Source organism: Lathyrus oleraceus, chromosome 6, assembly GCF_024323335.1.
Source record: "Lathyrus oleraceus cultivar Zhongwan6 chromosome 6, CAAS_Psat_ZW6_1.0, whole genome shotgun sequence".
NCBI lineage: Eukaryota > Viridiplantae > Streptophyta > Magnoliopsida > Fabales > Fabaceae > Lathyrus > Lathyrus oleraceus.
The window spans coordinates 1,506,308-1,529,912 of record NC_066584.1 but is presented as its reverse complement, the minus strand read 5'-3'; the positions used below and the strand labels follow the sequence as shown (position 1 = coordinate 1,529,912).

The window sequence follows — 23,605 nt, the reverse complement described above, 5'->3', positions numbered from 1 at the left end:
GAACCCTGATATTGGTTGCGATGACCATATCTTATCCTTTCTTTTGTCTTGGGTTTTATCGATATTTCCCCTTTCCTTTTTAGGAATAAATAAAGTTCGGTGGCGACTCTGTTCAGTCCATCATTGCGAGCGTGCAATCGCGTTTCGCTTTGAAGTCGTATCCCCATTTTTTTCGAGGTGCGACAATGATCAATTTAGAGAGAATGGCAAGACTCAAGCACCTATAACCGAAGTTAATAAAATCGCGACTACATATGCTTCAAACTCTAAATGCCATGAATTAGACAATGAAGAGGTCCTAAATACATTTGTAAACACTAATGAGTTTGGTTAGGGTGAGTTTCTAGTAACAGGTGTTAAGGAATCCACAATATACAATGAAAATGTTTGGGATACAACCAAGATTGTCAAAATCGAGATCTTACATGAGATAGGGAGAGAATATGAAGATCGTAAAATATAAAATCGTAGGTAAGATCGGAAGATCCTACCCAATTATTTTTATAAGATCGAAATGAGGTAACAAGATCGTAAAACATAAGATCACAACAAAAATCGTAGAATCCTACTAAAATGAAAAAATAATATTATATATTTAAAGTATTTTTACATGTTAGTAGGAAAGTGTATTAGTGAGAAAATGACTCTTTTTCATATTTTTTAGATATGTATGTTTGACTTTTTATACTTTATTACAATAACATAGAACATTTGTTAGACATTAAAGACATATTTAATCAATTACTAAGATTATCATAAGTTAATTAGTTAAAACAAACCCTATACGTGAGATGTTTATTCTCAAAACCCTAAATCTAAAACTTCATAATTTTAAAAGGCACGCATTTGTCTTCGTCGAACCAAAATTGGTGTGTCTCTGCATCTTGTCATCCTTCTCATATTTTATGATAGTGGCCGAAAATGGTCAATCATAGTCGAAACTGGTAAAGAACCCACAAAATCAATGGTTTTACGATTTTTTTTTCCACAATTTGACTACAACACAAGATTCTACTTAAGATCTTGATTGCTGGGATTGAATGAGATCGTAAAATCTTAAGATTTAGATCGAGATCTTGACAACCATGGATACAACTAATAAACTTAAAATGTTAGACCAAGGTGATATGCGAGTATTATATGAAAATGAGACCATAATAGACAAAGCCTAACCTCCATCATGGGGGATGAGGAATAACTTGCAACAATCCAAAAAAAAATGAGGATCCCTTCACCTAAGTGATAAAGTAAAAAAAAAGTGAGAAGAAAGCCTGGGTGACAATGAAGTTATTATAGTGGAATGTCAGGGGCATTGGAAACATAATACAAGGTTGGTTATCAAATATATTTGCTTCTCCCACAAGCTAGACATCTTAATCATCGTTGATACTACCATATCTTATGGATATTTTCCTTCATCTTACTCTAAGCCTCACAATATTAAGACATTTGTGTTTAACTTAAGGAAAAAACATATTTCCAATCTTTTAGATTCCTGCATGTATGATTTAGACCTTGATGTTTTATGCCTATCTAAGCAACGTATTTCCTTTTCTTTTAAATTGACATGAAGAAATATTACATAGTTGTAGTTTATACCAACATTTACCATGTGGAGAGAAGAAAACTTTGGTTAAAACTCAATACCTTGCGACGTATATCTCCACCTTTAAAAACCCAATTTCATTTTGTTTATTAATATATTTATGTGACAAAGATTTAACCTAACTCATTTTATGCCAAATTCTGTATAAGTCCACATCTTATGCATAATTAATGTCATTGCTATTAATATTAATTTGCCTTTTCAAAAATATTTATCATTTGATGTATCATATAGTTGCATAAAACTAATCAAACCACAATTGCCTCAAATTATTTTTATTAGTATTGATACATTGATCACACAAGTTTGCTCAGAAAAGTTTTCATTACGGGGAGTACAACATTTTTGTAAGTGGCTTCTGTGGGGTGAAAACTGTCCCAAAAAACATGATCTGAATGGTTGGAACATACAGATCCAAAACGGTTACATAAAAACGCAACCTCTACTTTTCCTGTGCCACAACACCCTTTGTCTGCATTTGTAAACCCTACATTCATAATTAAATACTCAGTTAACAAGACAATACAAAATATATATAAATTATCAAAAAAAATATTTAAAAAAGTAAAATCCAATTGAAAATTAAATTTTAAAATTACCATATTTTTGGTCGTTCACAATGATATCCAGTATTGGATTGTAAACATCAAGATAAATAATTTTACTATTTGATAAGTTCTGACTAAGAGAATCAATTTCCTTTGATAGCTTTTCATTATATAACATTGTTGCATTGTTGTACTTTTCCACACATTTTCTCTCAGACCCTCCGGCCAATGTTCTCTGCATAGGCAAACACCCCACCGGCGGCGCACTGAATATTCCTATCCTTCGCACTCCTAGTTGATATAGTTCCTTTCAATTAAAATCAGATAAAATTCTAATAAATTTTATAATATAGTAAATTCATATTTAAATAACAACACACGGGTTTTCTAAGATAAAAAAAATATGGTGACAAAGATTCAAACTCTGACTACACCGTTCTCACTAGAATGAAACATATAAGTATACGATAGAGTTTAAGTATGACTTATTTTTGATAAGATGAAATTTAACTATACCTTGGTGAAATTAGAAGCTATACTAACTATAAAATCGGCGTATGAAGAGAATTCAGGATATTGAAATTTCCTCAAATTAGATATGAAATATGTGTTGGAAATGTCATTGCTTCCAAATACCAAAAGGATAGCACTATTGGCTAAAATGTCATTTGTTCTATTTTCTCCAACCAAGGCTTTAAGCTTTCCAATATATTCTTTGAATGAGTCTAGCTGGCTTGATAAAGGTATAGCAAACTGGTTATATGCAAAGAAACGTTGTTAGAAAAAAATGTTACTGATTCAGCCTGCATGGAATCACGATCTTATATTGACCTGTGCTTTTGATGTCAAGGAATCGAAACCGGCGCCACCAGATGCAAAACACACACCAGTGATCAATTCATTAGGGTTGAGTTTTGGATCCAAGTAAGGAGGTAGATATTCTTTAATGCCTAATTCTTCAACTGAATATTTTTTTTATAAAAAATGAAAGACTTAGTAATGTAAAAAAATCACAATGTTAACTCAATTTGAATCATATTTAATATTTATAAAGTGCTAGCTACCTATAAAATCTGATGGAACCTTTCCATTGCTAAATCGACCGGTTGCAACCCTTCCAGGAAAATCTATTCCATATGGTGCAAAATTGGATCGAGCTACTGTTTTTTTAAAGTTATTATTTCCAGTATCCATGATAGAATCTCCAAACACAAGCAATGCAGGAATTGAAACATTTGGTGGAAGTTCTACTTTTGCATTTGTTTCAAAACAAATAACTAAATTGAATATCAAGTGGAAAACTATAGTGGAAATTAAAGTTACAAGAGAATGAGAACAAGGGAGCTTCATTGAAAAGTTCATGTATAAAATACAAGCTATGAAAACAACAATAACAAGTGGAATTATATACAAGTCCATGTTATTTTTCCATATACATATATATAAATATATATATAAATATATAAATATATAAATATATAAATATATATATATATAAGTCCATGTGCATCCACCTAATAGAGTTTAATGTCAACAAAAGATTTTTACGTCAAGATTCATCAACTTATTTTCTAAAATATTTTATATGTATTTGATTATGATTAAGCATTTATGGGAATTATTTTAAATTATATCTTAAATTATAAGTTGTTTAGTAAAATAAAAATCTAAATTAAAGTAAATTTACAATTCTAATATAACATTATTATTTATTTTTTCCGTAATGTTTACCTTTTATAATTTTATTTCTTTTTATTCTTTAAATTTTTATTTTTAATCTCATTTATGAATGATAACTTTGTAAACTATTTTATATTTTCCACTTAATTACCGGCGTGATCTCCCTATTTTATTATATTCACATAATTAATTTTATCTTTTAATTTCAAACCATTTTTATTTTATTTTTTAAAAAATTTTCGTTGAAATTTGATGATATATCTTTGATGAAATGAGAGAAAAGATAGAATATCTATATATTATATTTTGTCTCTATCAAATGTTTGTTATCACAACATAATATAATATCTTAATCTTGAAATTCATAGAATCCTGTCATTTTAGTTCAAATTCTTATCTTGAATTGAGTAGATTAAAAAATCAAGATACAAAAGTACCTTAGTCATTTAACTTTAAAATAATATAATTTTAAAATTTTAAAAATTGAAATTTAATATAATATAATTAAAAATAAAAAAGAAATTTGATATTAAATTAAAAATAATATTTCAAAAAAAGTAATTAATTATTTTATTGAAATTTGATTTTATAAAATTAAAATTATTATTAAAAATTTCAAAAATATGAACGAATGTCGAGTTTTTTTTTTAAAATAAAAAACATGTTTATTGCAATGATATTTATAAAAAAATCTTACTTTGTAAATATCAATAATCTTTTACCTTCATATATAAATATAAAAAAATGATAATGTTAGGGAAAGAATTCTAGCTCATTAGGGACTAACAGACGTTTTAAGGTTGTTGTAGGGTTGATCAATCACCCTTTTACTTTCTTAGTCATCGCATCAAACAGTGATAACCATGAGGTCATCGTTGTGTGGTTGAATGTTGGTGACATCCTTCTCGAAAAATGTAATCTTGTCCTTCCAAGCTTATGGTTCACTTGCCTTGGAGTCAATTGGCGAACCATCAACGACTAGGATTTGGTGGGCCTATTTATTCCGAGAGGAATAAGTATCTTCTTCCCTAGAGAATCATCCTACAATGGTGTTAAGGGTGTGGTTAAAGGGTTTGTCCTCGCCTCCTTTAGTTGTCTCTTTACCCTTCTTGGATCCTAGGTTGTTCGAGGAATCTCGCCTCTGAGAGATGGATTCTCTTGGTCCCCTAACAGAGTTGCCCGTCACATATTATTCATATGACCTTTTAGGATTATGTGCTATATCTTCTTTTTGAGCCAACAATAGTTCTCTATTTAGTGTTCCTCAACCTAATGAAACTTGAACCAGCTATGAGGACCAGACCCTAAGACGTCTGTCTTAGGGTCGACAGTTGGGGGATGTAGTGCATATGTAGAACCTCTCTCCATATTTTCTCCCTACAGGAATTCAGGGAAGTGAAGCTTTCGGTGGATTTTCCACTTTGCTTGAACATCATTCTGTGGTTCCTTTGTGAGTTGTATGTATTGGGAGTGAATTCATTTATATCTCGGGCCTTCTTTGCAGCATTGCAAATGGAAGATAGAACATGTAGGATACTAGTTAGACCAATCAAATATGTATTGATACAGATTAACTAGTTCTCATTTCTTATGGACTTTGTGATCTAGGCATCAAAACAGACCTAAAGATGCCTCTCATCTAAGGAAGACCATTCATGAAAATTGTGTGGATCCTTATGGATACTGATAAAGGCGAAGTAAAGGTCAGAATCAAAGATTGTGAGGAATGTTATAAGGTAATTGGTATTATGTAACATTGATCATTATCAAGCTATTAACATTAAACAAGCGCTTATTGGGAGGAAACCCAACCACATTTGACAGTTTTCTCTAAAATAGTCTTTAGTTTATTCATTTCTTTTAAAGAAACAAATTGATGAAATAAAAATGCCATGAAAACAAAAGACGGGCTCACTAAGCACATAAGGGCCATGCCATCCCTCGCCTACCGCGGCCATGAGAAAGCCCAAAATGCATAAAGCAAGCCTTCGACTATAGTAACTCAGATGGCATAGCAAGAGACCCGTTATAGAACATTAGGAACAATAATCAGACTTAAATTCAACTTTCCTAGTAATTTTATTCTTATTCTTTCTACCTTTCCCATATTCGAAAAACCCTAGAACACACTAGAGAGCTTCATCGAAAGACAAAAACATCATAAATTTGCATTTTAATTTGGTTCAGTGATTGCTCAAGTATGCCATTTTACTCAATTTTTCTTAAACTCCTCTAAATTATGAACATTGATTCAAAAGAAATGTAGATTCTGTAATTTAGGAATAAATAAGGGACATTGTATTGTTTCATGATATTAACTTAGGATAAAGTAGGATTACTTGCATGAACACTTGATATGGATGCTTTAGGATGAACAATGAGGTATTTTCGTATGTTGAGGCTTCTAGGTACTTAATGAATGTGTGAAAGAAGAATCGTCCGTTATATGTGTAACGAACCAGTGAACCTATATGTTCATATTTACAACATACTCGTGGAAGTTACAATTCAGAGGCTAGATATATGACGAACACACATTCAGAAGCTACATCCATGAGAAATTTTACACTAAGTCAGAAAGAAGAAATTTGGTCCAAGATAAAACACTTGAGTTGGAGGGTTCGAGAGAGTATTCTAATGCGGTGCAAGAGAAAAACGCACGAGTTTGGAGTGTTTTGGAAACACCTAATGAAGTTCTCAACCTCGACATATTGAGGGAGTTTTACGCAGACGCCAAACCCTATAAAGAAGCACCAATGAAGAAGGTTTCTTAGGTACAGGGCCTACAAGTTCCATTTAATAGAGATGTCAGACATGAATACATAAAGGATAATTATGTGGAAAAGTTTATACTCTTGGACCCATTCGTAGTGTAACTAGGAAAAGGAAATTGGAACTATGATGATATTATTGTTGATATCCATGAGGCGGGTAAAACCTATCAGTTAGGACAAGATGGGCTTTCTATCTGTTTCAAAAGATCTTACTTGACCATTCAAGCTCAAATCTTGATGACCTTTGTTCTATATAATATTACTCATGTGAGCCACATATCCTTTGCTACCCAAAACACTGTGCAACGAATATGGTACATCATGAAAGAGAAGAAAGTGGACATAGAGATGGTAATCTCAAATAAGATTTGGGAGATTGTGGATTTAAGAAAGAGACATATCATTGCTATCTTTGGATTGATCATGGGACCGTGCAGAAATTTTGGTGTAGACATTTCGGATAATCATCATGTCTGAAAAATGTCTAAGCTTGATGATACTTTTATTGCATGATACTGTACATGTCGTAGAGAGAGGATACCTCCACCACCACCACCACCACCACTGTAAGAACACGTTTGGTTCTATATCTACATACCTTTATATTTTAATGATAACAAAGTGTAGAAGAATAGTTTTATGCACTAATTGTTTGTTAAGTGTGCAGAAACTCAAAGGTCATAACATAATCAAAACAGAAAGAGCAAATTTTGTTTAAAGCATATTCTGATCAAGGAACTTCAAATGCTTGTCTGAGGACAACTCTGATAGTTGAAGACTCTGAAATAAGCCAACTATGATTGTCAACTCAGAAGATAATAAAGCCTAATGGAAAGAAAACTTCAAATCAAATCAAAGCCTAAAGCAAGGTCTGGAATATATCAAATTAAAAAAGCCATACTCTGAAGAAATCTATGCCATTGAAAAATTCAATTTGAATGCAGATGAAGTATGAAGAAAGCATATTGAAGAAAACACATGCTAAACAAAAGGAAGATTTCAAATATGTGTTTAAAGAAAGTTAAGCTTCAAGATTATCAAGTCAACGTTTATGAACATAAACCATTGAGACAACCTCTGATAAAAGGTCTGACTACATGTGTGTCTGCAAGTATCATAACCCAGTACTCCAAGGACTCTGAAGTCTCTACATGTTCTTAAGGAAATTTTTTAATTCTACTCAAGCTTCATCAAATTATATTAGACGCCTCTGACTAGAAGTTGGTAAGCAAATGAAATATTCTATAACAGTCAACGCATTTTATCTGAAAAAATACTAAATGCTTATGCATTTCTTGTTCATATTCACTATGGATTGTAGTACTTTCAAGCCTTGCTCTGAATAGACTTTGTAGTCTACATCATCTAGGATCCAGACTTTGATCAAGCTTTACTCCATCTATTATATAAAGCCTCTAATTATGACGAGTATTACACTCAAGGAAAGTACAACCAAAAAGAGATTTTCTTATGAAGACAAATTCTGATATTTACTGAAGCTTCAAACCACTTTCATAAGAAGCCTCTGACTAATATATTTGAATTAAAGGTCATTACTATTTGATGTGACAGAAGTACAAAAAGCAAATATACTTTCAAAGTATAGAAGCTTCTCATGTCCCATAATCAATAACTCTCTATTGCAAGCGCCACTTAACTGCTGCATATGAAGTGGCCTAATACAATGGATACTTTAAGGTCAATTCCTTTTATACCCTCAAAGGGATATTCCTTTCAACTGATCTATCCTTCAACGGATCAATTTATCTCTTATATATATATATATATATATATATATTATATATATATATATATATATATATATATATATATATATATATATATATATATATATATATATATATATATTATGAAGAAGAAGAATATGGAAGTGTGTGTGTGTGTGTGTGTGTGTGTGAGAGAGAGAGAGAGAGAGAGCATAAAATAAGAAGAGAGAAAGAAAGTAGAAAGGATAAAAGAGCACGTGGATGTGTATGAGTCTTAGATGACATTAAAGCTACAACACCACAACACAACAAAGAGATAAACACCTGGAACTTTCATTGTATATCTTTTAAGTGTAATCATCTAAACTTAATCTTGTGTAATATGCTTAACAAAGAAGCACTCTTATAAACACAAAACGTTATAACCCAATCTGGTTATGTTCCTCAAGCGACCATGTTGGTCAAGTTCTTCAGAGGGCTTTGAGAGGTAGTCAAAGGGGGTGAAATCTTCTTAAGCGATCAGGTAGGTTAAGGTCTTAAGAAGACAATGGTCGTTGGGGTTTCTCAAGTGAACAGGTAGGTCAGGCTCTTGGGGAATTAGTGACATGTTGCCATTGCTTTGTAATCATGATTTGATTATTGGATTAAGTCTTTGGCTAAGGCAAATCACCCAGGTGGATGGACTGGAGGTAGCCTAGTTAACGGTGAACCAAGATAAAATGCTTGCATATTTTATCAATGTTCTTATTATTCTTGTTGCTATTCTTGCGTTCGTTTTGGGAAGAGAAATTTGTCATACTAGAAATCCAATTCACCCCTTCCCTTCTTGTGTTTCATGCACATTCAATTGGTATCAGAGCACCGATTATGTTATTGACTTGATTATTTCAAACACTTAACCATGTCAGAAAAAGATCCAGTTTTTGAAACACATTAAGGAAACGCAAGTTGCAATGATAAAAGATCTTTTGTCCGCTACAAGCACACATCCTGCAGATGATGATTATGTTGATGTGCAACAAGATGGAGATCAACAAATAAATGAGCAAGTAAAGCAATCAATGGCGCTGACCTGAATTCAAGGTTAAGGATTTCAAAATAGGATTGGTTAAACTTTTAAGGACATGGTGCTCAAAATTTCAAACTCTTGCTTTAGATTGAAAGTGGTAGACAAAGGTCACTCATAAAATCCAGTAAAGAAGTTCATTTGTAGTTAAGCAATGAAGCAAAGGGTTACGATGAGTACTCTCAATTTGTTCATATCTCTGAACTGATGAGATGGCTAGTTCACTAGGCAGTCAGGAGATCAAGCATGAAGAAGATGAATCCTAGAAGATGCTTGTGGTCCTAAAGAAGCATCAACCTCCGCTGAAAGCAGAGTCAAATCAACTCCAGAAGCCAAAGGTGAACATGTGGACTTGTGAAGTCAACCTTTGTGCAGAAAATATGAAGTGGTCAAGAAGGTCTTCTATATTACGCACAAGGAGTTATTTGAAGGTAACAGAAACACAAGAAAAGGGGGGGGGGGGGGCTTGAATTGATTTTTTAGAATAAAATCTTTTGCTACTCAAAACAAAAAGGAGAGACCTTGAAATAAAAATAATGATCACAAATATTTTTATCCTGGTTCATTAATGAAACTTGATTTCTCTTTATCACAAGGACTTAATCCACTAAAACCAAACTTGATTACAATCATAAAGACTAACCGTCAATATCTTCTTGAGAAATTCTGACTATATCCTAGTCTCTCAAGAAAATACAACTCAGAAGTTAAGAAATAAAGTGTGTTACAAATATTCTTCTATGAAAGCAAATTACACAAATGTATAACAAATATTTTCACACAAAAATATTTTCTATGAAAGTGTATGAACAAAAGTTCCTTACATGTGTATGCTTTTATTTCTCTCAAAAGTTGTTACTTAATGCAATGTTTGCGCAATGGTTCTTCACTAATAATTGTTCTTTATTCATTCCTCCAAGACTCCTTTATATATACTATAGAAAGATCCATTGGATAGCAGAAATGGAATTTCCATAATTAGTTAAGTCCTTGCTCAACGGTTTGTAAAAATAGGAGACGGGATGGTACAATAATACAGTCCTTTTCCCATAAAATTAGAGTAGTGGAGGGAATATTGATCTTGTACTGTATACTATTTTATCACGTAAAACTTTTGAGATTATCTTATAATATCCATAGGCTTCATAAAGAGAGATAATGAAGCATGCATAAAAGAATCAAAGTTTGTATGAGAGAGTCTTCAGAATCTAGTCTTCAGAGTCTTGATCCAATTCATCAGAACCCCGTCTTCAGATTCTGGTGACACAGTTCATCAGAGTTGTTGAGTGTCATACCCCAATTTTGTCGGGTATTTCAAATTCATCTAATACATGTCCATTTGTCAAGTTATATATTTTTTAGTCATATGCATTTTTATTTTCAAATACAATCATCATAATCATGCATATATACGTTATAGTAAAAAAGTCAATATTTTACATGTTGAAGAAATTGACTAAAATTGCATTTTTTTCATTATGCATATTGAAAAAAAATCATGATCATTTGATTTATCATCAAAATATCCACTTGAATTTTATTAATCATTTTCATGCATCATAAAATAACAATCAATGTTTCTAGAATGTCCAAAATATCTCTCATTTATTATATTATTATTCCATAGATATATTACATCATTATTCACTATTTAATTAAATAAGTTTCTAGAAGACTCTCATACTCTTTGCATAATTCATAAACTATCATTTCTAGAGCCTATAAATAAATCTCATTCCATTCACAAATGACACCACCAATCATTCACGGAAACTATGTCAAAACTCTCTTTATTTTTCTCTTCATTTTCTTTCAAATCATTTCTTTCTTTTTATTGAATAAGTAGACTCTTATGCTCGTTCTTTATTTAATTCTATTACATTTTTACTCTTACTTTATTTATTTAGTATCTTAATCATCACCATTTTGTATAGAAACTCAATTGATTTTAAATCAAGAGTTAAAAAATATTCTTGAACCTCCATAAGCAAAAATGACTCGTTGTTGTTTAAATAATACTTATGCTTGTTCTTTATTTAATTCTATTGTATTTTTACTCTTACTTTATTTATTTAGTACCTTAATAATCATAATTTTGTATGAAAACTCAATTGATTTCAAAATCAAGAGTTTAAAGTGTTTTTGAACCTCCATGAACAAAAAATGTCAAATGAAAATTGATGCTTGTTTTATATAAATAATATATTCAATAACTTTCCAACATTACCCCGAGCATGAATCCATAGTTCTTTTGTCATGAGGGTGAATAAAACGGTAAAATCAAGCAAATATATATTGTTGCATTTTTGTTGATTTTCAAAAAAAAAATTGTTTATTTGCTGATTTTGAATATATCACTGTGTTCGTGAGATCGAGTAGATAAATTTTTATTATTTATTTCCTTAATTCCGTGGAAATTTGAGAAAATTATGGTGTTTTCACGTTTTCGTTGGAATCTAATTTCTTCAATTTTTGTTGCCTTGGGAATGGTACAAATATGTGGTTGGAGAAGATGAAGTCTTCTTCACACCGAACATTACATCCTCCTGAATCTCCCTTTTTTGGGTTTAGAGCATTTTCCTAACTACACCCTTAATTTGCAGCTTATTTTTGTCTTTTGTATATATTTTTTATTTTTTATTTTATTATTATTGCTTTATTTATTTATTTATTTTGTTCTTTCTTTTATTTCCTTTAGTTTTTTTACTTCTTTTACCTCTTGCATTGATAGTGTGCCTCATCCCTTTTATCATTTCTTTTATCTTTTTTATTGATTTATTTCTTTAGTTTATTTGATGCATAATTGTTAATCCAAAAAGCATAAAATGACCATTAAAGTTAACCTTTCAAAAATACTAAGATAAAAGATATTTGATCAACGTCAAGTACATTTTTCAAAATTCCATGTCTTGCTTCCTACACCCTCGTACCTGCTACTTCTTCTTTTAAAATTGGGTATATCCTTATAATTTTGTATATTTGATTTGCTGACATTTTTATATAACATTGATACTAATCAACATTTAAGTGATGGTTAACAATAACATGAACCAAAATACTTTTTTTTCCTTTCCTGTCTTATCTATTTAATTTATTTTAATTACTCTTTTATTTATTTGGATTAGTATTAATCAACCAAATAAATATGTATTGAGATTAAATAAACAAATGATAATTTTAGAAGTAAATCATTTTTATTATTTATGTTATGTTTGATTATTGTTCACTCATTTGTTTACCACAAATTTAAATGAGTAAATATACGATAAAGTTGAGGTAACTATGACTCCATTCTAAAAATCTTGGTCTAATACCGAGCAGTTTTTCTCTAAACCCGATTACGTCCATATCAATGCGAATTCAAGTCTTTTTTTTTCCAAATTAATATAACTTCTAAGAACTTTCTTTTTATAATTTATACTTTGGATGAAAAAGAGAATGATAGGCGTTGACCTCACTATCTCTCGAATAATTGAATGATCGACGCTCGCCATATTGCTCAAATTTTCGTCTTCCGATTAAAATACTTTAAATAAACTTGGATAAAATAATAGGTAGCACTCGTCTCGTTATTCCTTGAATAAGCAAGTGGGAGGCGCTCGCCTCACTACCGCATATATTTGATTGAACGAAAACGGAATATGAGACGTTCGCCTTATTATTCCTTGAATAATTAAACGATTGGCGTGTGCCATATTGCTTAATTTTTTGTCGTTCCTTCAAAATACCAAACACATTAAACTTAATTTTTTGCCCCCGTGCGACCAACAATTCAACTCTTTTAAGAAAGAACATTGTTCAATCCTTTCTAACGCGCATAACAAACTAATGCTTAAGCCTCCTCCGAGAGTAGACGAGTCAATGTTTAACCTTTAGAGCATGGTCTAAACAATTGTTCATTAAAAGACACCAACAAACTGTAGTTCCCCAAACTACGAATGCTTTGATTTCCTTATTTCACTATAAGAATACGTAGGCACGAGATTGTGAGATCTTGGCGAGCACACTAATAAAAAACCTTTCATTTTCCTCCATTATGAGGTTTCCATTCATTTCTATTTTCAATCTCTTTATCAGTCAAAGAAAACAAATAACATTAGCTAACATTCAAATCGCAAAGTTAACTAAAAGGTTCTCATTGAGTACAATAGACGTGAGAGGTGCTAATACCTTCCCCTTGCATAATCGACTCCCTAACTCGAATATGGTTGCGACGAACATCATTCTATTTTAAAGGTTTAATCGATATTTTCCTATTCCTTCATTGGAATAAATAAAGTTTGGCGGTGACTCTGTTCGAATCATTTTTTCCGTGACCATCGCGAGGGATCCTATTTTTCGAGATGCGATAACTAGCAACTCTGATGAGGAATTCTGCTCCAAGCAAGAGAGAGTCAAGTCTAAATTATTTTACTTCACGATAAATATTGACTTTGTTTAATTGTTTTCTTTATGCTTTCTTTTTCATTATATGCTTTATCATCTTGTTTGTTTGTAGATCTGGGATGATATCATGAGTAAAGCTCTACACCCGAGCTTTAGAAAAAGAAGAGGGAACAACTAAGTTTAGACTTGGAAGTTGTGTAGTGTTAGTCTCCAAGGACCACTCTTTGTGAGCCTAGCATGAAGTCTTCCCTTGGAGTAGACCTTTTCATAGATCTCGTCGTAAAGCAACTAGCATGTTGCGCCACTTGATTAATGAAGAATCTATGACTCTGGGAACCACATTTAGAACCAGTTTCCATCTTGGTGATCGTGTAGTGTTAGACTCCGAGGATCTCTCCCTGCGTGCCTAACATGAGAACCCCGCCAAGATCAGACCTTTTGTTTCTCTCGTCATAAAACGGCTAGCCTGTTGCAGGACGTTGATACAATTAGCGTCCATGACTCTTTGAACCTTATCCAAAACCTGAAAGTCAACCCTATGAGTGGTTTATGGGTAGAGAGCGTAAAAGTATCCACTATAGGGAACCTACCTAGTAGGCGGTTATGTGATACTCATGTTATCATGGATCCTAACTATACATGCATTACATTTTTTTGCATGCCAAAATACAAAAATTTCATGCATTCGCATTTCATCAACATGAATTGCATATCATTTTCATAAACCAAAAAACTCATCCCGCATTTTGTCCATAACCAATAGGCTGAATTCCAGGTACTCGTATTGAACCTCGAGAGCTACTAAAAGACAAGGGAGTGCTTGGAACAAAATCAAGTTAAGCTGAGAAAGGATATGAATGACATGAAAGGCAAGGTAGACCTGATGTTGGAAGCTATGCTAGCTCAGTCGAAGAACAATCTTCAGCATGTCGTCACAAAGAATGTTGTTTCCCTATCAGGCTTTACTGTTAGGACCAACCCAATGTACAATCTCCTACCTGACTATGATCCTCCACAAGTGAACATTCCTACTCAACCTCGATTGATGCCATTGACCAATCTTGAAGGTGAAAGGCTTTGTGTCCTTGAGGAGAGAGTCCAAGCAATAGATGTGAATGACAATTTTAGGCTCGATATGTGCTTAGTGCCAGGCCCAGTGATCCCTCCAATATTCAAATTACCCAACTTCGATAAGTACAAAAGGGATAGTTGTCCAAGGCACCATTTGGTGATGTTTTTCCGAAAAATGGCATCACATACTCACGATGACAAGCTGATGATTCACTATTTTCTATACAGTTTCATTGGACCATCTTTAAGTTAGTATATGAAGTTGAAAAGAAGCCATATTCAGTCATGGGAAGACTTAGCCAATGCCTTTTTGAAGCAGTATAACTACAACTTGGACATGACTCCAAACCGAAGGCAGCTGCAAAGATTATCTCAAAAGAGCAACGAATCTTTCAAAGGTTGCACTTGATCTACCAATTCTCTCCATCAGTAATTTCCAAAAGGAAGAGGAAGATGAAATCAGTGCAATCATGACAGATGTTGGGTATTCTCATGGTGCACCAACGAGACCTTATGATCCCTCATCTTTTCAACAGTCACCATTTCCAGCACCACGCTACCCTTATGGATAATCACCAACACTCAGAGCGACATATCAACGACCATGTATTACTCCTCATGCAAATCAAAGATATCATGGCCGAGGATATTAGAATCAACATCAAAACCAACCCAATCCTAGAAACAATTTGGAAAGAAGGAATGATCGTCTCAATCCAATCCCTACGTCATAGAGTCAATTTCTGCCATATCTGATTCAAAGCTCGCTGGTGGAGCCCAAGTCTCTCAGGCTCTTTCCAGAACCATACCCATCTGGATATGATCCCGAGGTGCAATGTGGATATCATGCTGGATTAATAGGACACTCAACTAAGGACTACAATGCTTTCAAGGCCAAAGTACAACAATTGATCGACAAAAAATACATTCATTTACATTTCGATCATTTATCATTTTATCTTAATTTTTACATTTCGATTTCAGTTATCTTTGTCTCCAAAATCTTTTATATTCCAAGTCTTGTCCAAATTTCACATTGTTATCTTCACATTGTGTTTTCGATTTCAACCATAACATGGTGTTCAAAGATTTTAATTCACACAAATATGTTCCGGGAGATTTTTGAGTTTGATCCCTTAAGTATTAATAGAAACTAGTTTTGTTTAACAAATTTACCAGTGAATAGTAAGCAGATGCAATCCATGGAGAAACCTAGTTGCACCAATCATTCTCAGGGTATTGTTGCCATGTATAATGCAATGAGTAGAATCAAATATGGTGTGGCAATCAAGGGATGCAGTAAGTCTAGGAATAGATATCAGGTTGTTGCAGAAATCAGGTATAAAGAAAACATCAAGGATATAAAAATCAACATTGAATATGATACTGCCTTTGAAAACGGCATGAATGGAGGCTCCATTAGGAAGCTTTTTGCAGAAAAGTTTGATTTTAGTGAGATGAGTAAAAACAATCTATTACGGCAAACATAATCAGTGGTGTCAATATCTATTATCCAGTTATCTAATTGACAAGTAATGGAATAGAAAGAAGGTGACGCACCTGAGGGTGAGTTGATTTTAGTATTGATATTTGCAATGTTTGGAGATGAAGAATTAAAATCTTATTGAAGTAGGGCGATAGAAGCTTTATGTTACTCAGCAGTGAAACCGATGGTTCGTTTAGATTGATCAAGAATATCTACAGAAGCAGAGTTACCGGAACTGGAGAGATCTTCAGGTTGAGAGCTTTGAGCCATTTTGGTGCGCTTCAAATAAGTCGGTATACCGTGTTTTTTGAAACACACATCAACTGGGTATCCTGGTTTATTGCAATGAGAGCATATTTTTATATCTTTGCCACGCCCAGCTGGAACAAACTTAGGATTTACTTCAAATTGGTGTTTCTTGTAACCAGTTTGATCGAAATGGGCCACAAGCTTGTCTTCGTCTTGAGAAAAAAGGAAATTTCATTCTTGTTATATGAGTATCGAAAATGCTTTGTTGATGTGAGGAAGAGGCATCATTAACATAATTTGGGAACATGCTTGGGAGTATTGCTCGTTTAGGCCCTTCAGAAAATGAATGACATATTCTCCTTCGCGATATTCCTTGATAGTTAGCAAAAGTGAACACAGACATTTGACGTTGCAAGTACAAAAGGGTAAAGGTCTGAAGTTTTTTTAATTATTTCCATTGTTTTTTCAGGTAGGTCAAGTATTGTGTTTCACTAAGATCGCCTTGATGAAGCGAGTAAGTTTTTTCTTGGATATCCAAGATTCAAAAAATATCCCCATGATGATACCATTCTTGGAGTTCAAGCCAAATTTCACCTGCAGATTCCACCGAAAGTATACTAATTATATTGCAATATCAAGTTTGATAGAGTTTGTAAGCCAAGCCATTATCATATTGTTACAACGATCCCATAGGGAAGAATTAGGGGTTTCTGAACGAACTAAGGTTCTACCAATGAAACCTAACTTGTTCTTGGATCTAAGGGCGATTTGGATAGATCTTGACCAAGCATGATAATTTGTGTTACTCGGCGGAGGAGAAACTATGGCAAGCCCAGGAATATCATTGAGATGCATGTATAAAGGATCGATCATCTCGATTTGATAATTCCTAACTGTTGTTTGGACGACAGAGAACGTGGTGTTGTTATTGTTAACGGTTGGTTGAGTGGTTTCAAAAATCAATAAACAATTGAAAAGAAAGAAAAAAAATTTTTTTTTTGATAAATCTAATATTGATAACAAATGATCAGGGTAAAATAAGAAACAACACACGCTGTTGATGAAACACAAATATATATATATATATATATATATATATATATATATATATATATATATATATATATATATATGAGATTTTTATCCTCAATGAGGCATAAAGATTCAAAAGGTAATATAAAGATACGCGATTTACCCGAATTAGTAATTAGCAATAAATGTAAGATTTTGTTCCTAAAACATTTAACTATAAATGTAAGTTAAGGCAATGGTTAAAGAAAAGGAGTAAAAAGCGGAAAAGTAAAAGACACTGAAAAGGCTCACAAACTTGGTACGCCATTCTTCTCTCTCCCTCTCTAGTTTAATTTGCGTTATTCATTTTCAAGAATGTTAAAGTATTGTTAATTTGAATCTTTTGCTCTTTAATTTGTCTTTCTTTTCTCTATGATCGAACCACTGCCGTCTCGCATACGGCACCTTTTTCCGGTGGTCCTCCGCCATGGCTGCGTCGCCTTCGTCGGTTCATTTCCAATCATTTATTCTTGCTAGTTGCTTATTGCATATGATTGTTATTTCTTAAATTATCTTTTATTTTACTTTTAATTAAAATCATTTTATTTGTCTAGAATATAATTTCATGTTATGAATGCATGATCGTGTTTTTTTTTTCTTGACAGAAAAATGGGACGTGAAAGAATATCTATGAAACTAATTCAAAACGAGAAATCAAGAAAGACAACATTTCAGAAGAGAAAGAAGGGCTTATTGAAAAAAGCGAATGAACTTTCCATTCTTTGTGATGTTGATGTTTGTGTGATTCTCTATGCACCCAACTTTGAAGGTGAAGGATTTGCAGAACCTGAAACATGGCCTAAAGACACAAACGAGGTACAAAGGATTCTTCAAAAATACTATAACACAACAGTCGATAGACGTCATAAGGTTTATCATCTTCAAGAATATTTCCAAGAAAGGTTGAAGAAAGTTGCGTTTGAGATTTCGAAAGTGCGAAAACAAAGGCTAAAGATCATGTATCCAACTTGGGATGAAGCTTTTGATTCTCTTAGAGGGAATGAATTGAAGTCACTTATTAGCACATTGGATTCTAGGTATGATTCTTGCTGTCAAAAGATGGATTTTCTTAACGGAAAAGCGAATATGGAACAATCACATCCTAGTACTTCTATTTTAATCTCAAATCCAAGTAGCTACTTGAATCCATTTGTAAACAACATGTTTCAAGAGGGACAATGCTCTCAACCTTCTTCGATGAGTGCACAAGCTTTCTATCAGCCACTTCAATTAGGACAATGCTCTCAACCTTCTATGGTGTTTTCGAGTGCACAAGAATTCTATCCGTCACTACAATTAGGAGAAAGTGTTGAACCTTTTTCGATGATTCCAAGTTCACAAGCCTCTTATCATCCACTTCAATTAGGACAAAGCGCTCAACCTTGTTCGATGATGCCAAATGCACAAGCCTCTTATCATGTGGAGCCTGAGCCTGAGCCTGATGAGTCTTATCCTTATGAACATATTGGAGCTGGTCGAAACTTGTCACCATACTATTACAAAGGGAACACATCAATGCAATCACATCCTGATCATGTGCAAACTCTTCCTTTCCAGAATATTCCAAATCTGCCACATGGATTTCAGCATAATGGAATCACTGATATGGATGTTCTTCAAGCTGATATGTTCAACTACAAGGATGAAAGGAATTAGATCATATGTTTCATCATTTTTGGGAATTGGTGTTTTCTTTGTAATTGATATTTGTGTTGGTTTTTGTTCCTGTCTGATAGGTTTTTCGTAGTACTTTGGTTGTGTACCATTCAAATTACCCTTAACAGAATCCATTTTTTGTTTTGTTTTACAGAGGTTATATGACTCTGCATCGGTTGTAGCTGTATAATTCATTTTGTTTTGCCTTTTAGTTACTAATGGTTTCTACTTTGAGTACTTTCTATGCTAGAACTTGATAGTGCTTTTAGATTTGATAAAATGGTTTGATTTGAGTTGATTTTTTTTTTTATATATGAATCTGTAATTGAAGTTGGTTTATTAAATACATCTTATTAATAATTAGTTGGCAAATACTACTACCACATCTTAACCACATTTGTATCTCTTTTCAATGTTTGTGTCTTAGATTAGTATATTATTCAATAGAACGATATATGTTATTATTAACCAACGTAGAGCATTAAGTCCCATGCACTTACAAATAAGCGAGACTCCACACCGACTCTACTATAATATGTGTATATAGAGCATGTACTTATGTCTAGGCTTAGTATTCAATAGGTGATTATGTTGGATCTAACAATGGTAAGCACCTTTCGATGTCATTTCACACAATGAAAACAGATTTCAGGTTGCAAAGCTAAAACAAACATTAAGATTAAAAACTAATCAATATTACATCATGAGTTTATGTACATATAACGCACAACCTATTTAGCACATGAATATAATGACTACATCTAATTCCAACAATAAAACTTTTAGCTACGCTTACACATGGTTAGTGTAACAATTGGTCTTTTCAGAGATATCGACTTTGGAAACAGGATCTTCCCTATCACCTAAGTAGAGTTTCCACCTTCAAACTTCCTTTGTTATCCTCTTATTGTATATAAGAGCAAACCTACTCCAATTTTGTACTCCTCTGATACACTGAAGCTCCTTTTGCACTGAATTGAAAGTTTATTTATAGGAAATTTTTTGAGTCAAACGCTGACCACACCATTCTCTAGTCCAACACGCCTACCCTACTCTGACACCCTAACCATCTTGTTTTTCTTCTTCGACAAGAAATGTTTGCATATGTTCCATGTGTCCTTGGTCGTCTTTCCTCGCTCAGCACACCACCCACTCGACTAGCACACCAACCTTTGCTTAACCATGAAGCACTTGCATCTGGTGCTGCCACCTAGCCCTACAATGTGTCGGTGGTATTCCATTTCTTTTCACCTATTATATATTCTAAAAGTGATTTTTTTAACCAACTATCCTGTCCGGCAGGTCCTAAAGAAACTAGACATAGCAGGTCTACGTGAATTCTTTTGTTTTGCCTTTTGGCAGAGTTCAACTCGCCAGTAGATGAGAAGGTGCCCCCTATATGGACACTATCGGTGGATGATGCCTCAAACATCAAAGGGAGCAACTCCAAGATAGTATTAGAAGGACCAAGAAAAATATTGATCGAGCAATTGCTAAAATTTGAATTCAGGGACAGCAACAACCAAGTCAAATATGAATCCCTCATAGTTGGTATGACCATCGCCTTAGAAATGGGTGCTTCAAGATCAAAGTTGAAGAATGATTCCTAATTGGTAACCAACCAAGTTGTCATAGATTACTAGGCAAAGGAACCCTAACTCATTAAATATTTCCATAAAGTACATGAGTTATCAACACGCTTCGAGTCCTTTGAAAAAAAGTACGTACCCAAGAAGCAAAATTTCATAGCAGACCTTTTGTCTAAACTATCTAGTATGACGACAATGGAATACAATTGAATAGTGATACAAGAGACTCTCACTGCCTCACCTTTGATGAGGACGAGATCTACACCCTGGAAGTTGCCCCAAACTCAAGTTAGACGTCGTTCATACTGCGTTATCTGCAAGAGGATGAGTTCCCCGTGAGGAGATTGAGGCGAAGAAAGTTAGGAAGCAAGTTTCTAAATACACCTTTTTGTCGCCTCTTAAGACAATATAAGCATATTGAGCTTCCACGGGAAGATCCTTGATGTAACACCCCAAAATTTGATTAATCAATTTAATCAAATTATTTGTGTTTTTATTTTACTATTTAATATGTGATGCGCTTTTAATTAAATATATTATTAGTTGTACGTGTATGTGGCATGTGGTGAGATGTAGTGAGAGTATTTGTGGGTTGGTAGAATGATTAAAATAATTGTAAATGATTAGAATTAGTAATTATTTTTAATTAATTAAAATAAATAGAAATAGAGGTTTTGGATGGAAGTATGAACTAAGAAGAGTTGGGCCTAAGTGTAATTATTAAAAGATTAAATTCGATTTTTAGAGATAAAAATGGGTTAGTGGAGTTTTGGGGGGGAGTACGTAAAGTTAAAGTTTTTGAGAAAATGAGGTTAGGGCTTGAAGAGGGAAGAAGTCAAACCATCAACCTTAATCAAATTCAAAATTGCTGCTAGAAATATGAGGTAGGGGAAGAGTTTCTATATTGGTGTTTTGCATGAAAGGGTAGAAGAAGGACCCTTAATCTCTTTAGGAATTGAGTGATAACTATTATGAATTGTTGTTGTGGTATGATGATATGAAAATTTATGATTGAATGTGTTGTTATCTAATTTTCGTGACTAAATTCATATGTGTGAAATTTTAATTTTATGGCTATATGATATATGTCATTGATGAGGTTAAATTGTGCAAATTGGTGATTTAACACGTTATAATGATGATATTATATGTAGTATATTTTATGGATGTTCTAAGAAGATTGAGAAGCCAAAATTGAAGTTTTAAGTGGTCTCTCATGGCTACATTCGTGTTTCTGCAACCTGGTGTAGGGTGACGGGCGCCACCCAGATGGCGGGCTGATTGTCATGCACCTTAAGACGCTGACTGACGTCAGCGTTATGATGGTGAAACCGTCATGATTTATAGGCTTGGTTTTATAAGTCGGTTATCATTATAATGACATGTTATGGGCTTTTAACAGGATGACGGACGTCACCTTGGTGACAAGCCTCCTGTCATGTTGTAAGAAAGGGCATTTTTGTCCCAATTCATGATAGTTCGAGTTGTAGATTCGTATTTTTGATGTTATTTTGTGGTTTGGCCGATGGATGGTTAGTGTTTAATTGTGTTGGTGTTGTTAATTAATTATTATGATATTAATTAAGCTTGGTGGAATTATTATTGTTGAATGATAATTGACTTACTTACATGTTGTTATTTACATGGTGTAGCAAATTGTATGGAATGCATATGATTTCGTTTGTGATGTTATATGATGTGAATATGGATCATATTATTGTAAAATGCAAGATTAGATGGTGATTAATTATGTATTGTTGATGTGATGATAAATAGTTTAGAAGAATGGACTATTTGTATGTTTGTATGAATTGTTGATATGATTGTTGCATAGTAGTTTTGAAGAGGGAATTATCATTGTGTGTCAATGCATGTTGGTTATAGTCAGAAGGGGGACTGCAAGAATTATTATTCTTGTTGCATTGATTTGTATTAATATGCATCATTATGTCGTGTCGTTGAAAGAGACATGTTTTCTAGTTCGGAGGAGGGGGAGGGGGGGATAATGGCTTGCACCGTGCTTAGAAGGGGGCTTGGAGCTCATAAGGGGTGGGGGGTCATGGGTTCAGAAGGATGGTAACATGAGGTTGTGTGTTGACTATGGACAACTGAATAAAGTTACAATCAAGAATAAATATCCTCTTTTGAGAATTGATGATATGATGGATAAGTTATTTGGTGCTTGTATGTTCAGATAGATTTATTTGAGATCAGGTTATCATCATATTCGTGGGAAGTCAGAAGATATTTTAAAGACTGCATTCAGAATGAGACATGATCCCTATGAGTATTATGTGATGCTGTTTTGAGTGTCTAACACGCCTAGTGTGTTTATAGAATATATAAATAGGATTTTCCATCCTTATCTATATCACTTTGTGGTTGTGTTCATCGACGATATTTTGATATATTATAAGTCTAATAAAGAGCATGAGGATGGTGTTGCAGACTTTACGAGAGAGGGATCTTTATACCAAGTTGTCCAAGTGTGAGTTCTAGTTAAGAGAAGTGAGTTTTCTTGGGCATGTGATTTCTAGTGGTGATATTACTGTTGATCCATTGAAGGTTGATGTTGTATTACAGTGGGAGACCCCGAAATTTGTCACTAAGATCAGAAGTTTTCTGGGTTTTGGCTGGTTATTACAGGAGGTTTATTGAAGGTTTTTCAAAGTTGGTGTTGCCTTTAAATTAGTTGA

General features: G+C 33.3%; 2 protein-coding genes across 2 annotated transcripts; one reads left to right on the top strand and one right to left on the bottom strand.

Annotated features, from left to right (window-relative positions):
- Nucleotides 1-1,902: 1,902 nt before the first annotated feature.
- Nucleotides 1,903-3,516, bottom strand: LOC127091446 (GDSL esterase/lipase EXL1). The gene is made up of 5 exons (XM_051030085.1): nucleotides 3,219-3,516; nucleotides 2,986-3,116; nucleotides 2,671-2,907; nucleotides 2,206-2,461; nucleotides 1,903-2,093 (listed from the first exon to the last, which is right to left on the bottom strand). Exons 1-5 carry the CDS (start codon nucleotides 3,514-3,516, stop codon nucleotides 1,903-1,905), a joined length of 1,113 nt encoding a protein of 370 aa, XP_050886042.1.
- A 14,312-nt stretch (nucleotides 3,517-17,828) lies between these two features.
- LOC127093445 (MADS-box transcription factor PHERES 2) lies at nucleotides 17,829-19,468 on the top strand. The gene is made up of 2 exons (XM_051032368.1): nucleotides 17,829-17,923; nucleotides 18,270-19,468. Exon 2 carries the CDS (start codon nucleotides 18,274-18,276, stop codon nucleotides 19,318-19,320), a length of 1,047 nt encoding a protein of 348 aa, XP_050888325.1. The 5' UTR covers nucleotides 17,829-17,923; nucleotides 18,270-18,273; the 3' UTR covers nucleotides 19,321-19,468.
- The last annotated feature ends 4,137 nt before the right edge of the window (nucleotides 19,469-23,605 follow it).